This window comes from Chrysemys picta, chromosome 6 (assembly GCF_011386835.1).
Source record: "Chrysemys picta bellii isolate R12L10 chromosome 6, ASM1138683v2, whole genome shotgun sequence".
NCBI lineage: Eukaryota > Metazoa > Chordata > Testudines > Emydidae > Chrysemys > Chrysemys picta.
Genome location: NC_088796.1, coordinates 132,293,871 through 132,312,170, shown reverse-complemented (window position 1 = coordinate 132,312,170; position 18,300 = coordinate 132,293,871). Strand labels below are relative to the sequence as shown.

The 18,300-nt window shown below is 49.9% G+C and overlaps 1 protein-coding gene across 6 annotated transcripts in view; it reads left to right on the top strand.

Annotated features, from left to right (window-relative positions):
* Positions 1–9,087, top strand: part of TBC1D2 (TBC1 domain family member 2) — a 46,696-nt gene extending 37,609 nt beyond the window's left edge. For 5 of the 6 annotated variants that reach the window (XM_065549877.1, XM_065549880.1, XM_065549876.1 and 2 more), the window contains 3 exons: positions 3,259–3,444; positions 5,028–5,149; positions 6,013–9,087. In XM_065549877.1, the coding sequence (XP_065405949.1) occupies positions 3,259–3,444; positions 5,028–5,149; positions 6,013–6,214 (510 nt within the window). In that variant the 3' untranslated portion in view covers positions 6,215–9,087. Of the gene's footprint in view, positions 1–941; positions 1,191–3,258; positions 3,445–5,027; positions 5,150–6,012 lie in introns of those variants that run through there. The other variant, XM_065549879.1, reaches the window with a different exon arrangement.
* Positions 9,088–18,300: the final 9,213 nt, after the last annotated feature.

The window sequence follows — 18,300 nt, the reverse complement described above, 5'->3', positions numbered from 1 at the left end:
CTAAATGGACTGTGCACCTCTCTATCTGAAGCCTAGCAAGGGAGGTATGTGGATCCCACTAGAATTTAAAATGAAAAGTAAGGGAGGGGAGGCTCTGGACCTGGGCAGCTTTAGATACAGTACCAGGCACTTAGGAGGATTTCCACTTCTGAGCCATGGAAGCAGAAATTTACTTTTCCTTTCCAGATATAGCTAATATTCAGAAAGGGAATCTAGAACCTGCCTTCCAGATTTGAACACCCTCAAAATTCAGGAGTGCTCAAGCTCAATTTGGGCAGCTGTTACTTCATTTCCCCCAAATCAAATATACTGATCCACTGTAACCTGCTGTAGAAAAAGTAGAATAAATTGAGCAAGAAATGCTTCCCAGTGGTTATTAGGACTGGAATTGCTGTTTTCAACAGCCATTGCTTTTTTTTTTTTTTTAAGTTTTAGTTTTATTTGTTTAAAAGAAAGACCATGATAGTGCATTCCCCATAGAAACAAAGAATGGAACAAAAGAATAATAAAGGCACCTCAACTTTTCCTCATTTATGTAGGACTGTCTTATAATGTGCATCCAGATATCCTCCAATCACACAAGCTGAAAATTGTTCCACTTTACTGCAGTTCTGTAACCATATGGGAACCAATCCTGTCTGTGTTCTGTGCACATCCAAAATTCCTGCTGAATGACCCACCCTGGGAGCGAGTTACCAGTGACCCAGGGCTGGGGCAGCAGGAAGGTGCAGTTGGGAGGGGGAGAGCCCAGGGCTGGGGTGGGGGGCAGCCAAAAATTTTTTTGCTTGGGGCAGCAAAAAACCTAGATCCGGCCCTGTGCACAAGCACTCAGCATTGTCTGAATCCATAGGGTTTTCTCACATCATAGGTAATCTCATTAACTCTTTCCACTACTTCGAAGTGTCCATTCTAAATGTCTTGCATTTTATTCTTTCTCACAGGATCCAGCACAGGCACCATATCTCCTATTTCAAATGCTCTTTCCTCGGCATGTCTATCATGCCAGGCCTTTCAAACTCCCTTGCTTTCCTTTAGATTGTGCTGAAACAACTCCATCATACCTTGCAATTTTTCGTTAAAATGAGACACATAGTCCATCACTGGCTACGCTGTTTCCTCAACATTACCTTCTCAAGAACCATGAATCAGATCTAGGGGTCCCCTAACCTGCCTTCCATAGAGCAGTTCAAAGGGAGCAAACCTAGTAGATTCCTGGGGTACACTCCTGTACAGATTCAACAGATATGGCAGTCGAACATCCCCATTGTTCTGTCACCTGTCCACATACATTTTCATCATAGATTTCAAGGTTCCATTGAATCTTTCCACCAGACCATGGTCTGACAATATTGCTCTGCGGAAACCCACTCTGCTAAAAATAGCAAATGACCTGTTGCCACTATCTCTGCCTCAATATTAGACAATGCTGCAGCCTCGGGGTACCTGGTAGCAAAATCTACCAACACAAAAATATACTTCTTCCCATTCCTGGAAGGTTTAGGGAGTGGTCCTACAATATCCACAGAGATTCTGGCAAATGCCTTCCCAATAATGAGTTAAAGGTTGGAGAGGTGCCTCACTAGGTCCCTTTAACGCTTTGCACTTCTGGCACAAATCACAGCGCCTGGAATAATCTCTCACTGTTTCAAAAAGATAAGGCCAGTAGAAATTTTGCTTCAGCCTGTCACATGTTTTGCCTACACCCAGATGTCCTGCAAACAGACCATCATGGGGCCTCAGTTACACAGTGTAAGCTGGAGTAACTTCACAGAAATCACCATCGTTCAATGCTTCTGCTAGGGTGGGGCAGCCCCACAGAGCACCTTGCCCAGGATGAAACGCTCAAATCACACATGAAGGGCCTGACCTTGCTGTGACACTGGTAGGTGTGGGAGAGTTAGGCCCATCATACATGTCTCCCCTGCTCCACAAAGAGAGACCGCCAAGACTCCTCTGAGTTGGAGCCCAGTTGCGACTCAGTAAGAGTGTGTAGACTCTTAAAATCTCCCTCATGGACACAGGGTTCCTCTGTCCGTCTGGTGCATCAGAATCTAGGGCAGGTCTGCCAGATTTTCTGATCCTTCAGCGTGCTTGCAGCAGAAGTCACGGCAGTCACAGCTGCTGGTGCCATTCCATTGCATTTGTTTTGGTGGTCAGCCAGCAGGAGGAGGAAGAGCTGTTGTGTGTGTCACAGTCAGGGCAGGGGTATATGTTACAGAATGTGCTCTCTTGACCTAGTGGCGCCGACTTTCTAATCTGCTGGAGGGGGCTCAACCCCCCAGCTCTGTCCCAGGCTCCACCCCCGCCCCACCTCTAACACAGCACTGACTTTCCAGGCACATGCTGCTGCAGAACCAGCCTTCGTACTGCAGCACTCTTCTTCCAGTTAATTAAGGCGAACATAAAAAGGGCCACACTGGGTCAGACCAAAGGTCCATCTAGCCCTGTATCCTGTCTTCCGACAGTGGCCAATGCCAGGTGCCCCAGAAGGAATGAACAGAACAGGGAATCATCAAGTTATCCATCCCCTGTTGCCCATTGCCAGCTTCTGGCAAGCAGGGGCTAGGGACACCATCCCTGCCCATGCTGGCTAATAACCATTGATGGACCTGTCCTCCATGAATCCATCTAGTTCTTTTTTTGAACGCTGTTATAGTCTTGGCCTTCACAACATCCTCTGGCAAAGAGTTCCACAGGTAGACTCTGTGTTGTGTTTTGTTTGTTTTAAACCTGCTGCCTATTAATTTCATTTGGTGACCCCTAGTTCTTGTGTTATGAGAAAGAGTAAATAACACTTCCTTATTTACTTTCTCCACACCAGTCATGATTTTATAGACCTCGATCATATCCCCCCTTAGTTGTCTCTTTTCCAAGCTGAAAAGTCCCAGTGTCATCATGCGGAACCTTTCCATATCCCTAATCATTTTTGTTGCCCTTTTCTGAACCTTTTCCAATTCCAATATATATTTTTTGAGATGGGGCAACCACATCTGCACACAGTATTGAAGATGTGGGCGTACCATGGATTTATATAGAGACAATATGATATTTTCTGTCTTATTAGCTATCCCTTTCCTAATGATTCCCAACATTCTGTTCGCTTTTTTGACTGCCGCTGCACATTGAGTGGATGTTTTCAGAGAAGTATCCACAATGACTCCAAGATCTCTTTCTTGAGTGATAACAGCTAATTTAGACCCCATCATTTCATGTGCACCTGCCTCTGTATCTCATGGATTCCCGCTTTGTCAAACACAGGTGGATCAAAGAGTCTTTAAAGACTTCTTGTCAGAAAAGCTCCCCAGGCTTACAGCTCACTTTGAGCAGCACAGGATTGACGTCTCACTGATCACCTTCAACTGGTTCCTGGTGGCCTTTGTAGACAGCCTGGTCAGCGACATCCTCCTCCGGGTCTGGGATGCCTTCCTGTACGAAGGAACAAAGGTAGGGACCCACCCCTAGCCCTAGCTATGCCGGGCTCTCAGAGCTGCCGTTCTTGGACACTCGGACCCAAGTGGGACACACCCCACCTTGAGCTGGGCAGCAGACCGGTGTCATAATCATTTTGGTCCCACAACTCCCTGGATGAGCTGCCCAGCCTCTCTGCGTGTCTCTGGCAACGATAGTGGGCCTGTGGCTGGAATGGAAGGATTGAGCCCAGCCCAGGGAGACAAACCCACACTAACTCTCACGGAGCAAGCGTGCTACCCAGAGCGGGCGCGGGGCTAGCCACACAAGCACGTATCTAGGCTCTCAAACGGGCAAACGCTTGCGGCGGCTAGTTCTCCCGCTGTTCACGTTGCCACAGCTACGTCCTATTCCTAGCATGCTAGCTCAGTGAGCACTCCTGCAAACGCCTCTCTGAGCTGGGAATCCCACCCCAGCTATGCCCTGAGGAGCAGCGCTGTTGGCTCCCCCTCCCTCACTGTGCTCCACAAAAACAGTTAGAAAACAGACAAGCCCCATGAAAATCTACTGATCCACCCTTAGCACAACCTCCCACCCCCCGGCACACGCATGCCCACACACACACCTCGACCTGACAGACAGACACCCCCATCCTGTTTCTCTCACACAAACGGCCCCCACATGCATAGATAGGGCAGCATTTGCCCCATTACCAGGCACACACACACACCACACAGCCATTTCTCACCCCAACCTCCCTGGCTTGGGGACACATACCCCAGCTCATCAGGTCACTCCCCTGCCTCTCGTTCTATTACCCTGGCATCACCTTGTTGGTGCTGGGGCAGCTGGGCCCAGACCTCCCCCAGCTGGGCCTCACGCCCTCTCCTGGCCTTCCCAGCTTCTCCCACTACAGTCCTACATCATTACCCTGAGGAGGGCCTGGGGACCTGCTCCATCTCCTCTCCTGTTTCTAGAGGGGGCGCTGGAGCTGCAGGGGTTGGGGAAAGGAGCTGGGAGGGGATCTTCTCTTCTCCTTCCTCGGCCTGGAGAGCCTGGAGGGCAGCAGACCAGGCATGTTCTGGCCCTGGCTTCAGCCAGCCAGAGTTGAGGAGGGTACAGTCTCTGCCCTCGGTAGGGCGATCTCAGAGAAGTTGGAGCTGGGCAAACGCAATGGATGCCAGTGCAGCTGCTGCTGGACCATGAAGTGGCCAGGAGAGGGCATGAGGATGCGGGCAGCCACCATGCCTGTTCCCTTGGTGCCAGGTACCACTGCTTGGGGAGCGGGCCAGTCCTGAATTCTGTTCTCTGTTCCCCACCACCTCAGAGAAGGAGAGCGTCCTGTGCATTTAACTCCCAGTTTAGCCTCTGCTCTTGTAGCGCATTCACTCTCCAAGGGGAGCATAGAGAATGAACAGTGCAAATTGACAAAGAGTGAGAGGAGACGTGCGTTGGCTTCTGAAGGCCCCCTCCTCTGGTGTGCAGCACAGACACCTGCTGTCCCACCTCATCCCATAGTGCACCAGTGCCAGAGTGCTCCACACCCTGAGCTTTCAGTCCCTCCATGGGTAGGTGCTGGGGGCCCTGTGCCCACTAAAACACATTTTAACTTGTCCTAGGTGATTTTCCGCTATGCTCTTGCCATCTTTAAGTATAACGAAGAGGAGATTCTGCAGATCCATGACAGCCTGGAGGTTTACCAGTACCTTCGCTTTTTCACCCACATGATTGGAGATGGCAGGTGAGAGAAGAGCTGCTCTCAGCTTCCTCTTTGGCCAGTCACTTGTGCGCAGACCTGTAAACTTGATGAAATAATGACAAGGCCTAGGACTGTCGCCCTTGTGCTTGCAGGTTGGGGAAGGAACAAGAGTTGGCCATGTGCCTTTGTTCAGTGATGTTCACTGATCTCTAGTTCAGCCTAGAAATTGGTGCCTGTACAATTGAGTTTGTGCCCAAAACAGAAAGAGCAGTTAGGTTGACACATCCAGGATTCACAGCCACGAAGGCCATTGACCGGACAGCGGGGCTGGGGCTGGGGTTTGCTTTTGTTCTGCTGGAGAAGAAGGATCCTGCTCTTCTCAAAGTCGAGTGTGCACCGTGGGCATGGGATGAGAGACAGGATTTGGCCAGTGAATCTCTTCCCTGGCAAACAGCCCCTCAGACTAATCCCACCACAAGGGAGTCCTGGGACATACCACTGAGCCTGCTAAGGGGACAAGGGCCCAGCCTCTCACAGGAGCAGGATCCATCCTAGCAATAGGTGAGGAGCATATGTCTGCCTGGAGAAAGGTGCCCCTGGGTGTTCATGGCTTGCCCTGCCAAGCTCAGAGGCTTCTTTTTGGGGCTGGGGCAGAGGAAGGTTGGCTGCTGAAGCTGAAACACTTTACACTGGGGTAAGGGGGGACTGACACTATCAGCTGATTAGTCCTTGGGTGGGGGCCTCAGAGCCTCTGGCTGCCAGCTGTAGTCCAGCCCTGGCTACAAGTTGGTCACTTGGTTACAATGGAAGGGCAGTGCTGCCCGGCAGGAGGGAACAGCACTCTCACACTAGGACCAGGTGTTCAGCTGATTAGCTCACCCGTGCACCCTGTCTTCTCCCGGTAGGAAGCTGATGAGCATCGCCTTCAATGACATGAATCCCTTCCCAATGAAAGTGCTGCAGAACCGGCGAGCAACTCACCGGGAGGAGCTGGAGGCGGAGCTGAGCGAGCTGGAGCGGATCAAGGCGCAGTACGTGAAAGAGCAAGCAGAGCAGGTGGCCTGGCACCTGGACGGAGCCGTTAGCGAAGAGGAGGAGGAGATGTAGCCAGAGAAGTGGCTGCTGTCCTGCACCTGCATCCCTGGAGCTCTGCAACAGCATCACGCTCCTTTCTAGGAGAGATGGAAAATCCTGAGGCGAGCAGGGCCAACGCAGAGGATAGGCACAGTGTTTCTGAGGAGCTCAGCTGGGAGGACTGTGTCCTGCCCAGACCTCCTGGCTCACTGTCCACCCAGCACACAGCTGCGGGCTCAGGGCCAACACAGGTTCTGTCTTGGAAAGGTCCTGTCTGTCTCTCTGAACCATCCTGTCCATTCCTCCCCACCATCTTGCTGCAGCTGGGGTGCCCAACCTATGGCCCGCGGGCTGTACTCTGCCCACCAGAGCATTTCGTAAGGCCCACAGCCTGCTTCAACACAATATACTAACAGCCAATTCGTTAGCGTTTTGTCGTCATGTTTATATCATTTTAGTTTAGTTATGAGTTCTGTATGGGTTTTGTTTTTGTTTTCTATAATTCTGATACACGTTTTTTGCACTGATTTCTCTATTTGTTTTTAAATAGGTTGGTATGTACAGTATTGTCTATCTAAACACCTACGAAACAGAATCTGTTTGGCCCACTCCAGGTTGTGCTTAGGTTCATGTGGCCCTCCTGTGTAATAAGGTTGGGAAACCGAGTGTCACAGGATGCTGCTTGTTTGATCATAGGTGACTTTAATTGTGTGCACCATATTGGAGGCTGATGAGGCACATGTGATCCAGAAAGCCTTCCGATGTCTTTGCGTGTGCTCTGCTGGCACTGTCAATGGGGTGTGTGTATAATCATAGCAAGTATGAAGACAAAAGCACTTGCTTGAGAGTTAGTGTGTGAAGCCCCTGAATAGTGAAGGAGAGAGACCTGATGGAACTCTTGAAGCTACCATGGCCTCTTTCTGCAGCTACAGTAACTCTTCACTTAACGTCGTCCCGGTTAACATTGTTACGTTGCTGATCATTAGGAAACACGCTCGTTTAAAGCTGCACAATGCTCCCTTATAACGTTGTTTGGCAGCCGCCTGCTTTGTCCACTGCTTGCAGGAAGAGCAGCCCGTTGGAGTTAGCTGGTGGGGGCTTGGAACCTGGGTGGACCGGCAGCCCCCCTATCAGCTCCCCGCTCCCCTGAGTTCCTTGTGCAGCAGCTGCTCAGCAGGTTTTCAATTTCCGGCAGTTCAGCTGTCCCTCCCCCCACTGGCATGTGCTGCTCCTGCCCTCTGCCTGGGAGCCTCCTGCTTGCTGTGCGAGGAGGGGGCTAATGTCAGGGTGTCCCCCTGCTCGTGCCCCTCACTTACCCCGTTTCCATAGAATGGGGGGAACGGGGACATGACAGGGCTCCGGACGGAGGGAGCTTGCTGGCAGCAGGGGCTGTCTCAACTTGCTGATCTACTTAAAAAGGCAGCGTACTTAGAGTGGAGTCAGCGTACTTAAAGGGGCAATGCGCATCTCTCTCTCTCTCACACACACACATAGGGTGTGTCTCTCTGTCTCCCATGCTGTCTCCCCTCCCTCCATTTGTGCTGCCTTGTAGAGTGTGAGGCTACATTAACAACGTGTTTACCCGTGAGGGCTCAGCTGTTCTAGTTAATCATTTAGCAGTAAGGCATTCCCTGGGAAATATCCCACCCTCTGACTTCACCACCTCAACCAAACTTCCCAATCATCATTGCTGTGTACAGTATTAAATTGTTTGTTTAAAACTTATACTCTGTGTGTAAGTGAGAGAGAGGGAGTGTGTGTGTGTGTGTGTGTGTGTATATATATACACACACACACACACACACACACACAGAGTCTTTTGTCTGGTGAAAAAAATTTCCCTGGAACCTAACCCCCCTATTTACATTAATTCTTATGGGGAAATTGGATTTGCTTAACATCGTTTCGCATAAAGTTGCATTTTTCAGGAACATAACTACATGGTTAAGCGAGGAGTTACAGTAGTTTGCCAGGAGGTCACATGTTTGATGTTCAAGCATGCTCAGGATTAACCCAATTAAACTATGTTCCCTGGGGCAGTGCACTGATACCCCTGAGGCCATAGCTGACCTCCTCCTTATTGAGATGGTCAGTGGGCACTTCCTTGCAAACAGATTGTTACCCTCTGCTTAGTGAGTTCACATTCTGCTGTAGATAATAATAGAGCTGATATGATAACAACAGCAGATGGTTATGAGTAGAGTCTGTACTGGGACTGGTATTGAATACATCTCTTAATGAGCAGGAGGTGGTAAAATGTACAGTTGGCACGAAAGGGCAGAGGTGAGGCAAGACCAGAGAAGACTGTACTGTACTTAACCAAGCTGGGGCAGTGCACAACATGACAGCCCAGACAAATGAAAGGTGTTGCAATGAGAAAGGAATAGTTAGAACCACTTGTGCATGCTGCTGGCTTCTTAGTAAAATCTAACTGCTGGGAAAAGGAGCTGGGTGTTGATTGGACAGCGGGGGGCCCCTTCTGCCCAGTGCCATGGCCATCCACCCTCAAGCAGCATCAACAAGTGCAAAGGATGGAATGCAGAGCAGTATGGGGACGGGGACAGTGCTGGACGGTATCTAAACCAATGGGCCTCTCACCTGCATGATGCCTCCAGCGCTGGGCTCAGCAGCTGACTCCAGTGACACTACCTGCAGGAATCAGGCCTGCTTGAACAAGAACCTAAGAACGGCCAGACTGGGTTAGACCAATGGTTCATCTAGCCCAGTATCCGGTCTTCTGACCGTGGTCAATGCCAGGTGCTTCAGAGGGAATGAACAAAACACGGCAATTATCAAGTGATCCATCCCCTGTCGCCCATTCCCAGCTTCTGGCAGTCATTGAGTGACTTTTCCCCCCGTCCCCCATAGTTCTTGTATTATGTGAAGGATTAAATAACATTTCCTTATTCACTTTCTCCACACCATTCATAATTTTATAGACGTCTATCATATCTCTGCTTAGTCGTCTCTCTTCCAAGCTGAAAAGTCCCAGTCTTTTTAATCTCTCCTAATATGGAAGCTGTTTCATACTCTTCATCATTTTTGTTGCCCTTCTCTGTACCTTTTCCAATCTAATGGAACTTTTTTGAGATGGGATGACCAGAACTGCAGGCACTCTTCAAGGTGTAGCCATACCCTGGATTTATAGGGTGGCATTATGATTATTTTCTGTCTTATTATCTATCCCTTTCCTCGTGGTTCCTAACATTGTTAGCTTTTTTGACTGCCGCTGCACATTGAGTGGATGTTTTCAGAGAACTATCCACAATGACTCCAAGATCTCTTTCTTGAGTGGTAACAGCTAATTTAGACCCCATCATTTTGCATGGGAGTAAGGACTGCATCAGGTCCTTAAATAGCTCAGACCTTTCTCTCCCTCTCCCTCCTCTACATCTGATTCCTGTTGCTGTATACCCAGAGAGCTGATGGCACCTAGCAGGGCAGGGAAGGTGCAGTGAGCCAAGGGGCAGACACTGGCTGAGGAGAAGGGGGGATGTAATGTCTACCATTTCCAAGCCCCCCTGGGGCACACACAGCCCCAAAGTGGGTGGAGGAGTGGCTGGAGTATGGTGCTGCTCCCTCCGCCCCAGCCCATAAGGCGAAGCAGACTGCACTGTCCCCACAGCACATTCCCTCCCAAGATCCCCCCTGGCTGTGGGGCTCCACACTGGCCCTTATCTAGGGCTGAGTTAGCCCAGCCTAGAGAGGGGCTTGCCCAGGTTAGGGGCCAGCACAGCTTTTCAATAAAGCCATTTCTTCCAGGGTTTGGCAAAAGCCCTGCTCCAAAGGGGTGAATCTGATGTTGGGTAACAGCGAAACCCTCCAAGCCAGCATCTGCCCAGCCTGAGCTAAGGCATCCGCCAGAGTGGAGAAATTATGGAGAAATTCTGAAAAGTTAGTCAAAAAAGGAGAGAGGAAAAGGTGACAGAATAAATGTAGATGTTCATCTATTGCACTCAGGTAAAAAAGGAAAAATTGGGAGAAATAGGAAAAAGCCAATCCCCCAAATTTTGAAATCTTGAAAATGTTTCAGTTTTCAGCAGTTGAATCAAAACAAAAATTTGGTTCAATCTCAAGATTTGGGGGGGGGATCAAAATCTTGAATTTTGAACTTCTGGAATTGGCAATTGTGGCCCTAAGAGCATCCCTGTGCCAGAACACAAGTGGGTCCCTGGTACCTACCTGGCCTGACTGCTCCATGTACCCCAACTCACCACAGATATAATCTGTATCTCAAAGGTGTTGTGTCATATGCCATTGGAAAACCAAAAACTGATCATTGATATTCTGGCATGATGTTTGTATGCATTGGCGCAGACTCTGTGGGTGCTCCAGGGGTGGAGCACGCACGGAAAAAATATGGTAGGTGCTCACCCACTGGCAGCTCCTCCCTCACCCGGATCAGCTCCTCCTTCTCCCACCAGCGGCTCCTGTCCACCAGCGGCCCCGCCGATCAGCACCTCCCCCTCCCCTCAGCACCTCCTCCACACCAGTGATCAGCTGTTCAGCAGCATGCAGGAAGCTCTGGGGGAAAGGAGGAGGAGCGAGGGCAGAGCACACTGGGGGAGGGAGAGGAATGGATCAAGAAGAGGTGGGGTGGGGGCAAGGCAAGGTGGGGCCTTGAGGGGAAAGGGTGGAGTGGGGGCAGGGCAGGGGTCAAGCACCCCTCGGCACATTAGAAAGTCAGCGCCTATGTTTGTATGGTCAACCCACAAAGGATTATACTATTGTGCTGGAATTATGACTAAAATGTCTTTAAACCAGGCATGTTGGGGGAATTGATCAACAGGATTTTTCCAGACAAAGGAATGAGGTTCTACTTGCTTGAATGTGTCTCCCAAGTAAATGGAGCAAGTTGTTACCAAAACCAAGAAAAGCATATTTGCATGCCAGGCAAACCAAGCCATCAGAAGAGCAAATGGGGAAAAGTGATCACTTAATATTCTCAACAGGGGATGGAGCCAGCACCCCCAGGAAGTCTTCCTGCCTCGCGAAGCAGGGTCAAATAACTGTGAGAGAAATGCTTTTCAAAGTTTTCCTGGACTATCAAGAGAGGCGCAGCGACCCCCTGTCATGGAGTCACCAGGGTGATGCTCTGGAACTACTCCATTGAGGCCAGGCAGGACTCTGGGGAGCCTCCTCTCTCTGAGCAGACTGTCACCCGGGCAAGAAGCTCACACAGCTTTGACCTTCCTGGGTCTGACCTCGGCACATTCAGCATCCCCTGCCCCACCGTGTGCTTCCCACAGCGAGTCCACCCGTGCGGGGCTCCTGGGGAAGCCAGAGGGCCCTGCACCCCAACTCCGCAGTCAGACGTGACTCTCAGCGAGCATAAAACGGAAGGTTTATTAGTTGACCGGAACACAGCATAGAACAGAACTTGTTAGCACAGAAATCAGTGACTTTCAGCCAAGTCCATCTGGGGGGAACCCCAGGCCAGACGCCCTGGACTCCCCCTCTTCCAGTCCCCTACCACAGATTGCTCAGCTTCCAGCGACCCGACCTCCAACACACCCAATGCTCCTCCTCCTGGTCTTTGTCTCGCTTCCCAGGCAAAGTGTCACCTGGTTGCATCCCCCTCCTGGGTCTCAGGGTACGAAAGGCACTGGCCATAGCATACGTGCAGGCAGATGGAGCACCCTCACCCGCTCGAGGGTCTCAGTCAAAGTCACATACCCTTATTCCCGCAACCTAGGCACTGGTACAGCAGGCAGGGAAACGGAGGCACATGCAGTATTCTTGCAAACCAGTAAAACTCACCTAGGCTCTACAGTAAGACTCACATACAACATAAGGGAAAATCCCCACTTCATCACACACCCTAAATTACCCTTCCCCTGAGGGGAAGAGGAAAACCAGTGCCCTGTGTGATGGGTTGGATTACAGAAACTCCCTTGGGACTGCCAACTGATGTGCTGAGACTACCTCTGAGCCTGTTTTCCCTGCCAGCTTGGGACTCCAGAACCCTGCCTTGTTTGAGCTAGACATGCTTGCCTGCTACAAACCCAGACCCAGGTCTGAGTTACGTCCCCTAAACGCTGCAGGCTTAACTGAAAACAGCTTAAGAAGTGTTCCTGTCCCCAACACTCAGATACCAGTTCCCAATGGGGTCCAAACCCCAAATAAATCTGTTTTACCCTGTATAAAACTTATACAGGATAAACTCATAAATTGTTCGCCCTCTATAACACTGATAGAGATGCACAGCTGTTTGCTCCAGGTATTAATATATACTCTGGGTTAATTAATAAGTAAAAAGTGATTTTATTAAATAAAAAAGTAGGATTTAAGTGGTTCCAAGTAGTAACAGACAGAACAAAGTGAATTACCAAGCAAAATAAAATAAAACACACAAGTCTAAACCTAATACAGTAAGAAAGTGATTACAGATGAAATCTCACCCTCAGATGTTTCAATAAGCTTCTATCACAGACTGGACACCTTCCTAGTCTGGGCACAATCCTTTCCCCTGGTACTGCCCTTGTTCCAGCTCACGTGGTAGCTAGGGGATTTCTCATGATTGCAGCCCCCTTTGTTCTGTTCCACCCCCTTACATAGCTTTGGCATAAGGTGGGAATCCTTTGTCTCTTTGGTCCCCATGTGACAGGTTGGATCACAGAAACCCCCTTGGGAGCTGCCACCTGATGTGCCAAAACTACTTCTACCCCTGCCAGCTCAGGATCCCAGCACCCTGTCTTGCTGAGCCTGTCACTCCCGTCTGCTCCAACAAAGACCCAGGGGCTGAATTACTTGCCCCAAAGCTGCATGTTTACCTGAAAGCAGCTCACAGAAGTGTGCTTGTCTTTAGCACTCAGATGCCCAACTCCCAATGGGGTCTAAACCCAAATAAATCCGTTTTACCCTGCATAAAGCTTATGCAGGGCAAACTCATAAATTGTTCACCCTCTATAACACTGATAGAGAGAGATGCACAGTTGTTTGCTCCCCCAGGTATTAATACAAACTCTGGGTCAATTAATAAGTAAAAAGTGATTTTATTAAATACAGAAAGTAGGATTTAAGTGGTTCCAAGTAGTAACAGACAGAACAAAGTAAGTCACCAAGCAAAATAAAATAAAATGCGCAAACCTATGCCTAATCAAATTGAATACAGATAATCTCACCGTCAGAGATGCTTCAGTGTTTTTTCCTCAGACTGGACACCTTCCAGGCCTGGGCACAATTCTTTCCCCTGGTACAGCTCTTGTTCCAGCTCAGGTGGTAGCTAGGGGTTCTTCATGATGGCTCCTCTCTCTCCTTTGTTCTCTTCCACCCCTTTATATCTATATCTTTTGCATAAGGTGGGAATCCTTTATCCCTCTCTGGGTTCCCACCCCCTCCTTCTCAATGGAAAGACACCAGGTTAAAGATGGATTCCAGTTAAGGTGACATGACCACAGGTCACTACAAGACTTCATTGCCCACTTGCCAGAACACATGTATACAGGAAGACTTACAGGTAAAACACAGCCATCTGCAGACAATTGTCCTGGTTAATGGGAGTCATCAAGATTCCAAACCACCATTAATGGCCCACACTGTGCATTATTACAATAGGCCTCAGTTATATTTCATATTTCTAGTTTCAGATACAAGAATGATACATTTATACAAATAGGATGACCACACTCAGTAGATAATAAGCTTTGTAATGATACCTTACAAGAGATCTTTTGCATGAAGCATATTCCAGTTACATTATATTCACTCATTATCAAATTTTTATAAAATCACATAAAATGCAACATCACCCCCACCCCTCCTTCTAAATAGAAAAGCACCAGGTTAAAGATGGATTCCAGTTCAGGTGACATGATTACATGTCACTGTAAGACCCCAAGCCTTCACTCCTCCCAGCCTAACTCACAGGAAGGCCTGCAAGCAAACAGAGCCATCCACAGTCAATTGTTCTGGTTGATGGGAGCCATCAAGATTCCAAACCATCATTAATAGCCCACACTGTGCATTATTACAATAGGCCTCAGAGTTATATTCCCTATTTCTAGTTTCAGATACAAGAGTGATACATTTATACAGATAGGATGACCACACTCAGTAGATTATAAGCTTTGTAATGATACCTTACAAGAGACCTTTTGCATGAAGCCTATTCCAGTTACATTATATTCACACACATTTGCATATTTTTATAAAATCATATAGAGTGCAACGTCACACCTTGGACTCTGTGGGGATCCTGACTAAGAGCTAGTCAGCCACTGCTAGAAAAGGAAGATGGGGGAGGAAATGACCTTGAACAAGGATTGTAGCTGGTTACTCGGTCCTAGCCATTAGAAAGCATATTTTTACTTTGATTTGTAACCCTGCACAAAGGCCCTGCTTCTCCTCCCCCTTGCACCAGCTTTACATCAGAGTCACTTCAGTGACTTGTGTGGCCTTTCTCCTGACCTGCCTGGGGTGAGAGGAGGATCACGCCCAGACACTCCCGGGCCCAAGGCTATGAAGCTGATCGTTCCTTAACAGGGAGCACACCAGTCCTGCTACCAGGCATTAATCATTCACTTCTCCATAGGGACTTTGCTACTTGCAAATGGTGCCAAAACAACCAAGAGCCTGTGGGAGGGGCCTTATTAAATGAGACCCGGGGTGTGGCTAATAAGATGCTTCTCTCCACTTGCCATGGCTCACTGAGCGTTGCTATTTGTCCTGTCAGCCATAGGGTTGGAGAATGCACTTTGGTACGGTGGAGCGGGTGTGTGCAGGGAGTGGGATCTAGCCAGTTCCTGCACTGAGAGATTTTGTTAGTCTCTAAGGTGCCACAAATACTCCTGTTCTTTTTGCGGATACAGACTAACACGGCTGCTACTCTGAAACCTGACTAACAACATGAGCTCAGGAAGGCAGGCCATTCCCCTCACTCAGTGCCTGCTGCAGCCGCTCTTTTCCGAGGGTGCACATGAGGGAGTTAAATGCTGCACATATATTAGTAATTATTAATTAATTATAGCTCACTCAGCCTGCTGAAACACACCCTGCCCAGGCAGGGCTCAGAGGAAGGTTTTGTTTGGAATCAGCTGGAGGTTTGGGGCAGGGAATGCTTTTGTGTGTATCTAAAGGTGGCTGCATGGACATGGATGGCACATACCGATCCTCTGCTGCTTGCTGCCTTATTGAGAGGAGGGAACAGAACAAAGAAATACAAAAGATGAGAACTCAGAAAAAGACAATCTGCCTGTCCTCACTACAGTCTCTGCTGCTGTATGCATTTAGGGCCAGATTGCGTCCCAAGGACGCAGCTGTCCTAAGAGGTACAGAGCTGCACTGTCCCAGCTGCATCTCAGGGAGTCACAATTCCCTGATTGCTCCTATTTGCACCAGAGGGAAGTACTTACCTCAGCAGAAAATGACACTCTGCCTCAGGATGAAAGTAGAAATAGGGACTTACCAGTACAGGGCTGGGTTGGGGCTGGCTCTGGCCCCTGGAAGGGGCGGGGCCTCAGGCAGAAGGGGCAGGTATGGGGGGGCTCAGAGCCAGCCCCGGCTCGCCCTGTACTGGTAAGTGCCTTCCCCTCCCCTGCTGGGGTAGTAGCAGCAGCTGGGGGCACCGGCAGCAATTTAAAGGGACCAGGGCTCGGCCGTTGCTACCGCCCTGGGGCCCTTTAAACCGCTGCCGGAGCCCCCAGCTGCCACTGCTACCCCAGGGCTCAGGCAGCAGGGCTCCGGGGGCTATTTAAAGGCCTGGGGCTCCCCTGCCTCTACCTCCCAGGCCCTTTAAATAACCCCCGGAGCCCTGGGGTAGCGGTGGTGGAGCTCCGGCGGCTATTTAAAGGGCCCAAGGCAGTAGAGGCAGCGGGAGCCCTGGCCCTTTAAATAACCCCCAGAGCCCTGCTGCTGCTACCCCAGGGCTCCAGCAGTAGGGCTCTGGCAGCAGTTGAAAGGACCTGGGGCTCCAGACGCTGCTGGGAGCCCCAGGCCCTTTAATTGCTGCCTGGGGAAACCGGGCTGCCCCGGTACAGCGCACCGGCTTACTTTCACCTCTGCTCTGCCTGCAACAAACAGGGAGCAGGGAGTGGGTTGTGGCTCTTTGAGCTGTTTCCTTTCTAGTGTGGAGCTGCAATGTGCTACCCCTTGTTGGGCAGTATGGTCGGGAGCTGTGATCTAGCCCTTTGTAAGGTATTCATACAACTGTGAAGAGAGAGTTTTGTTTTGTATTTTTCAATAAAGATTCTAAGGGCCTTGATCTTGCAGTGGGAACATCAAGCACAGACCAGTAAGCCTGTGCTGAACCCTATTGACGTTAATGGGCTCCACACGGCTGCAGGGGGCTGTGCTAGTGGATGCAATTGCAGGATCAGGGATTAAATCAGAACAGTAATCTCTGCTAGTTCTTGGGGGCCTAGTTAAATGGTGCCCCCCAACTGGGGCACATGCTTTGTGTTGAATGTCCTGTGCTGTCGATGTCCACTGGAGACACAGAAGAACACTGCAGACATCATTTTTAAAAAGTGCCAGGAAAGGCACCTTGGCTAATGAGTATAGACTCAACATGTCAATGAGGGGATCCAGACCTGTGCATTTTTCAAAGGGCGATGATAACGGGGCTATTTGGAAAGCTGTCCATCTGCCCTGACCTATAAATATGCACGACCAATTATCCTTGGAACAAGGCATTGCTGGCAGATGTTGTGTTTCTCGGAATACTTGAAGTTTGGCAGCAGATAGTTTGGGCCTTGCAGGCATCCTTCAGCTCTTTGTCATGCTTCTTAGATGGATGCCATTAGCATATACGTGAATTCTCTGCAGTGATTTACAGACTGCACTAAATAAACTGAGTTACGTTCCTGCTAACTAACCCCCCAAAATGACTACATTGCCCCACCCTCCATAACATGGCAGTCTCACATTTATATCACTAAATCAGCGGTTCTCAAACTGGGTTGGGACCCCAAAGTGGGTCTCGACTCCCTTTGAATGGGTCGCCAGGGCTGGCTTACATTTGCTGGGGCTCAGGGCTCTAGCCTGAGGACCGCTGCCCAGGGCCGAAGCTAAAGCCCAAGGGCTTCAGCCCTAGGCCACAAGGCACAGGTTGCAGGCCCCCTGCCTGGGGCTGAAGCCCTTAGCTTCAGCTTTGCCCCCCCTGCCCATAGCTGTGAGGCTCGGGCTTTGGCTCCCCCACCCAGGGTCGTGGGACTCAGGCAGGCTCAGGCTTTGGTCTCCCCTCCTGGGGTCATGAAGTAATTTTTGTTGTCAGAAAGGGGTCACAGTGCTGTTAAGTTTGAGAACCCCTGCACTAAATCAGTCCCTCAGGCCAGAAGCTTGGTGTAGGGAAGCCTTCCCGGGCAATCCAGGAAGCAAGAGCTGCCATTCTAACAATCGCCTGGGAAAAGCAAACATTTCTAGGTGCTCATTCCAAATGGGGACCTCTGGACTGAGGCTGATGTTCAGGGGAGTGCGTTGCACATGACTGTCCCCATGGCAAATGCACACTGTTGCTGTGTGAGCAGAGAGGCACAGTAAGGGCCGACTCCAGGCACCAGCTTGTCAAGCAGGTGCTTGGGGCAGCCACTACGGAGGGGGGCAGCACTTCCAGCTATTCGGCGGCAATTCGGCAGAGGGTCCCTCACTCCCGCTCGGAGCGAAGGACCTCCAGCCGAATTGCCACCGCAGATCGCGATCGCGGCTTTTTTTTTTTTTTTTTGGCTGCTTGGGGCGGCCAAAACCTTGGAGCCGGCCCTGGGCACAGTGGTGGGATCCCAGCACTCAAGGGATGGCAAAGTGCCCTCACACTCTGCATGAAACTCCGGGAGGCAGCACCCATGCACACCATTGGGGTTCAACCCTGGCAGGCCAGCCCAGTGTCTGTCCAGCTCCTGACACTTGTTATGAACCCAGTGTGAGTGTCCCCAAATAAGGCAGGAGACCCTCGCTGAGGGTAGCATTTTTAAACATAATCTTCAGCTTCAAACTCCCAGGTGATCCAGAGAAATGCAAACAATTCATTTTGCATGATGGATCATGTCAGTATTGCTTATGAACCCACAGCACAGGGCTTTCGATGAGAGGGCCGCTTCCATTGAAAGGGAAGAAATTTCATTTTGATGTTGGCATGTTTATCGTTTGGAAGCTGCCAGCTACTAATCTAGGCTTATTAGAAGGAG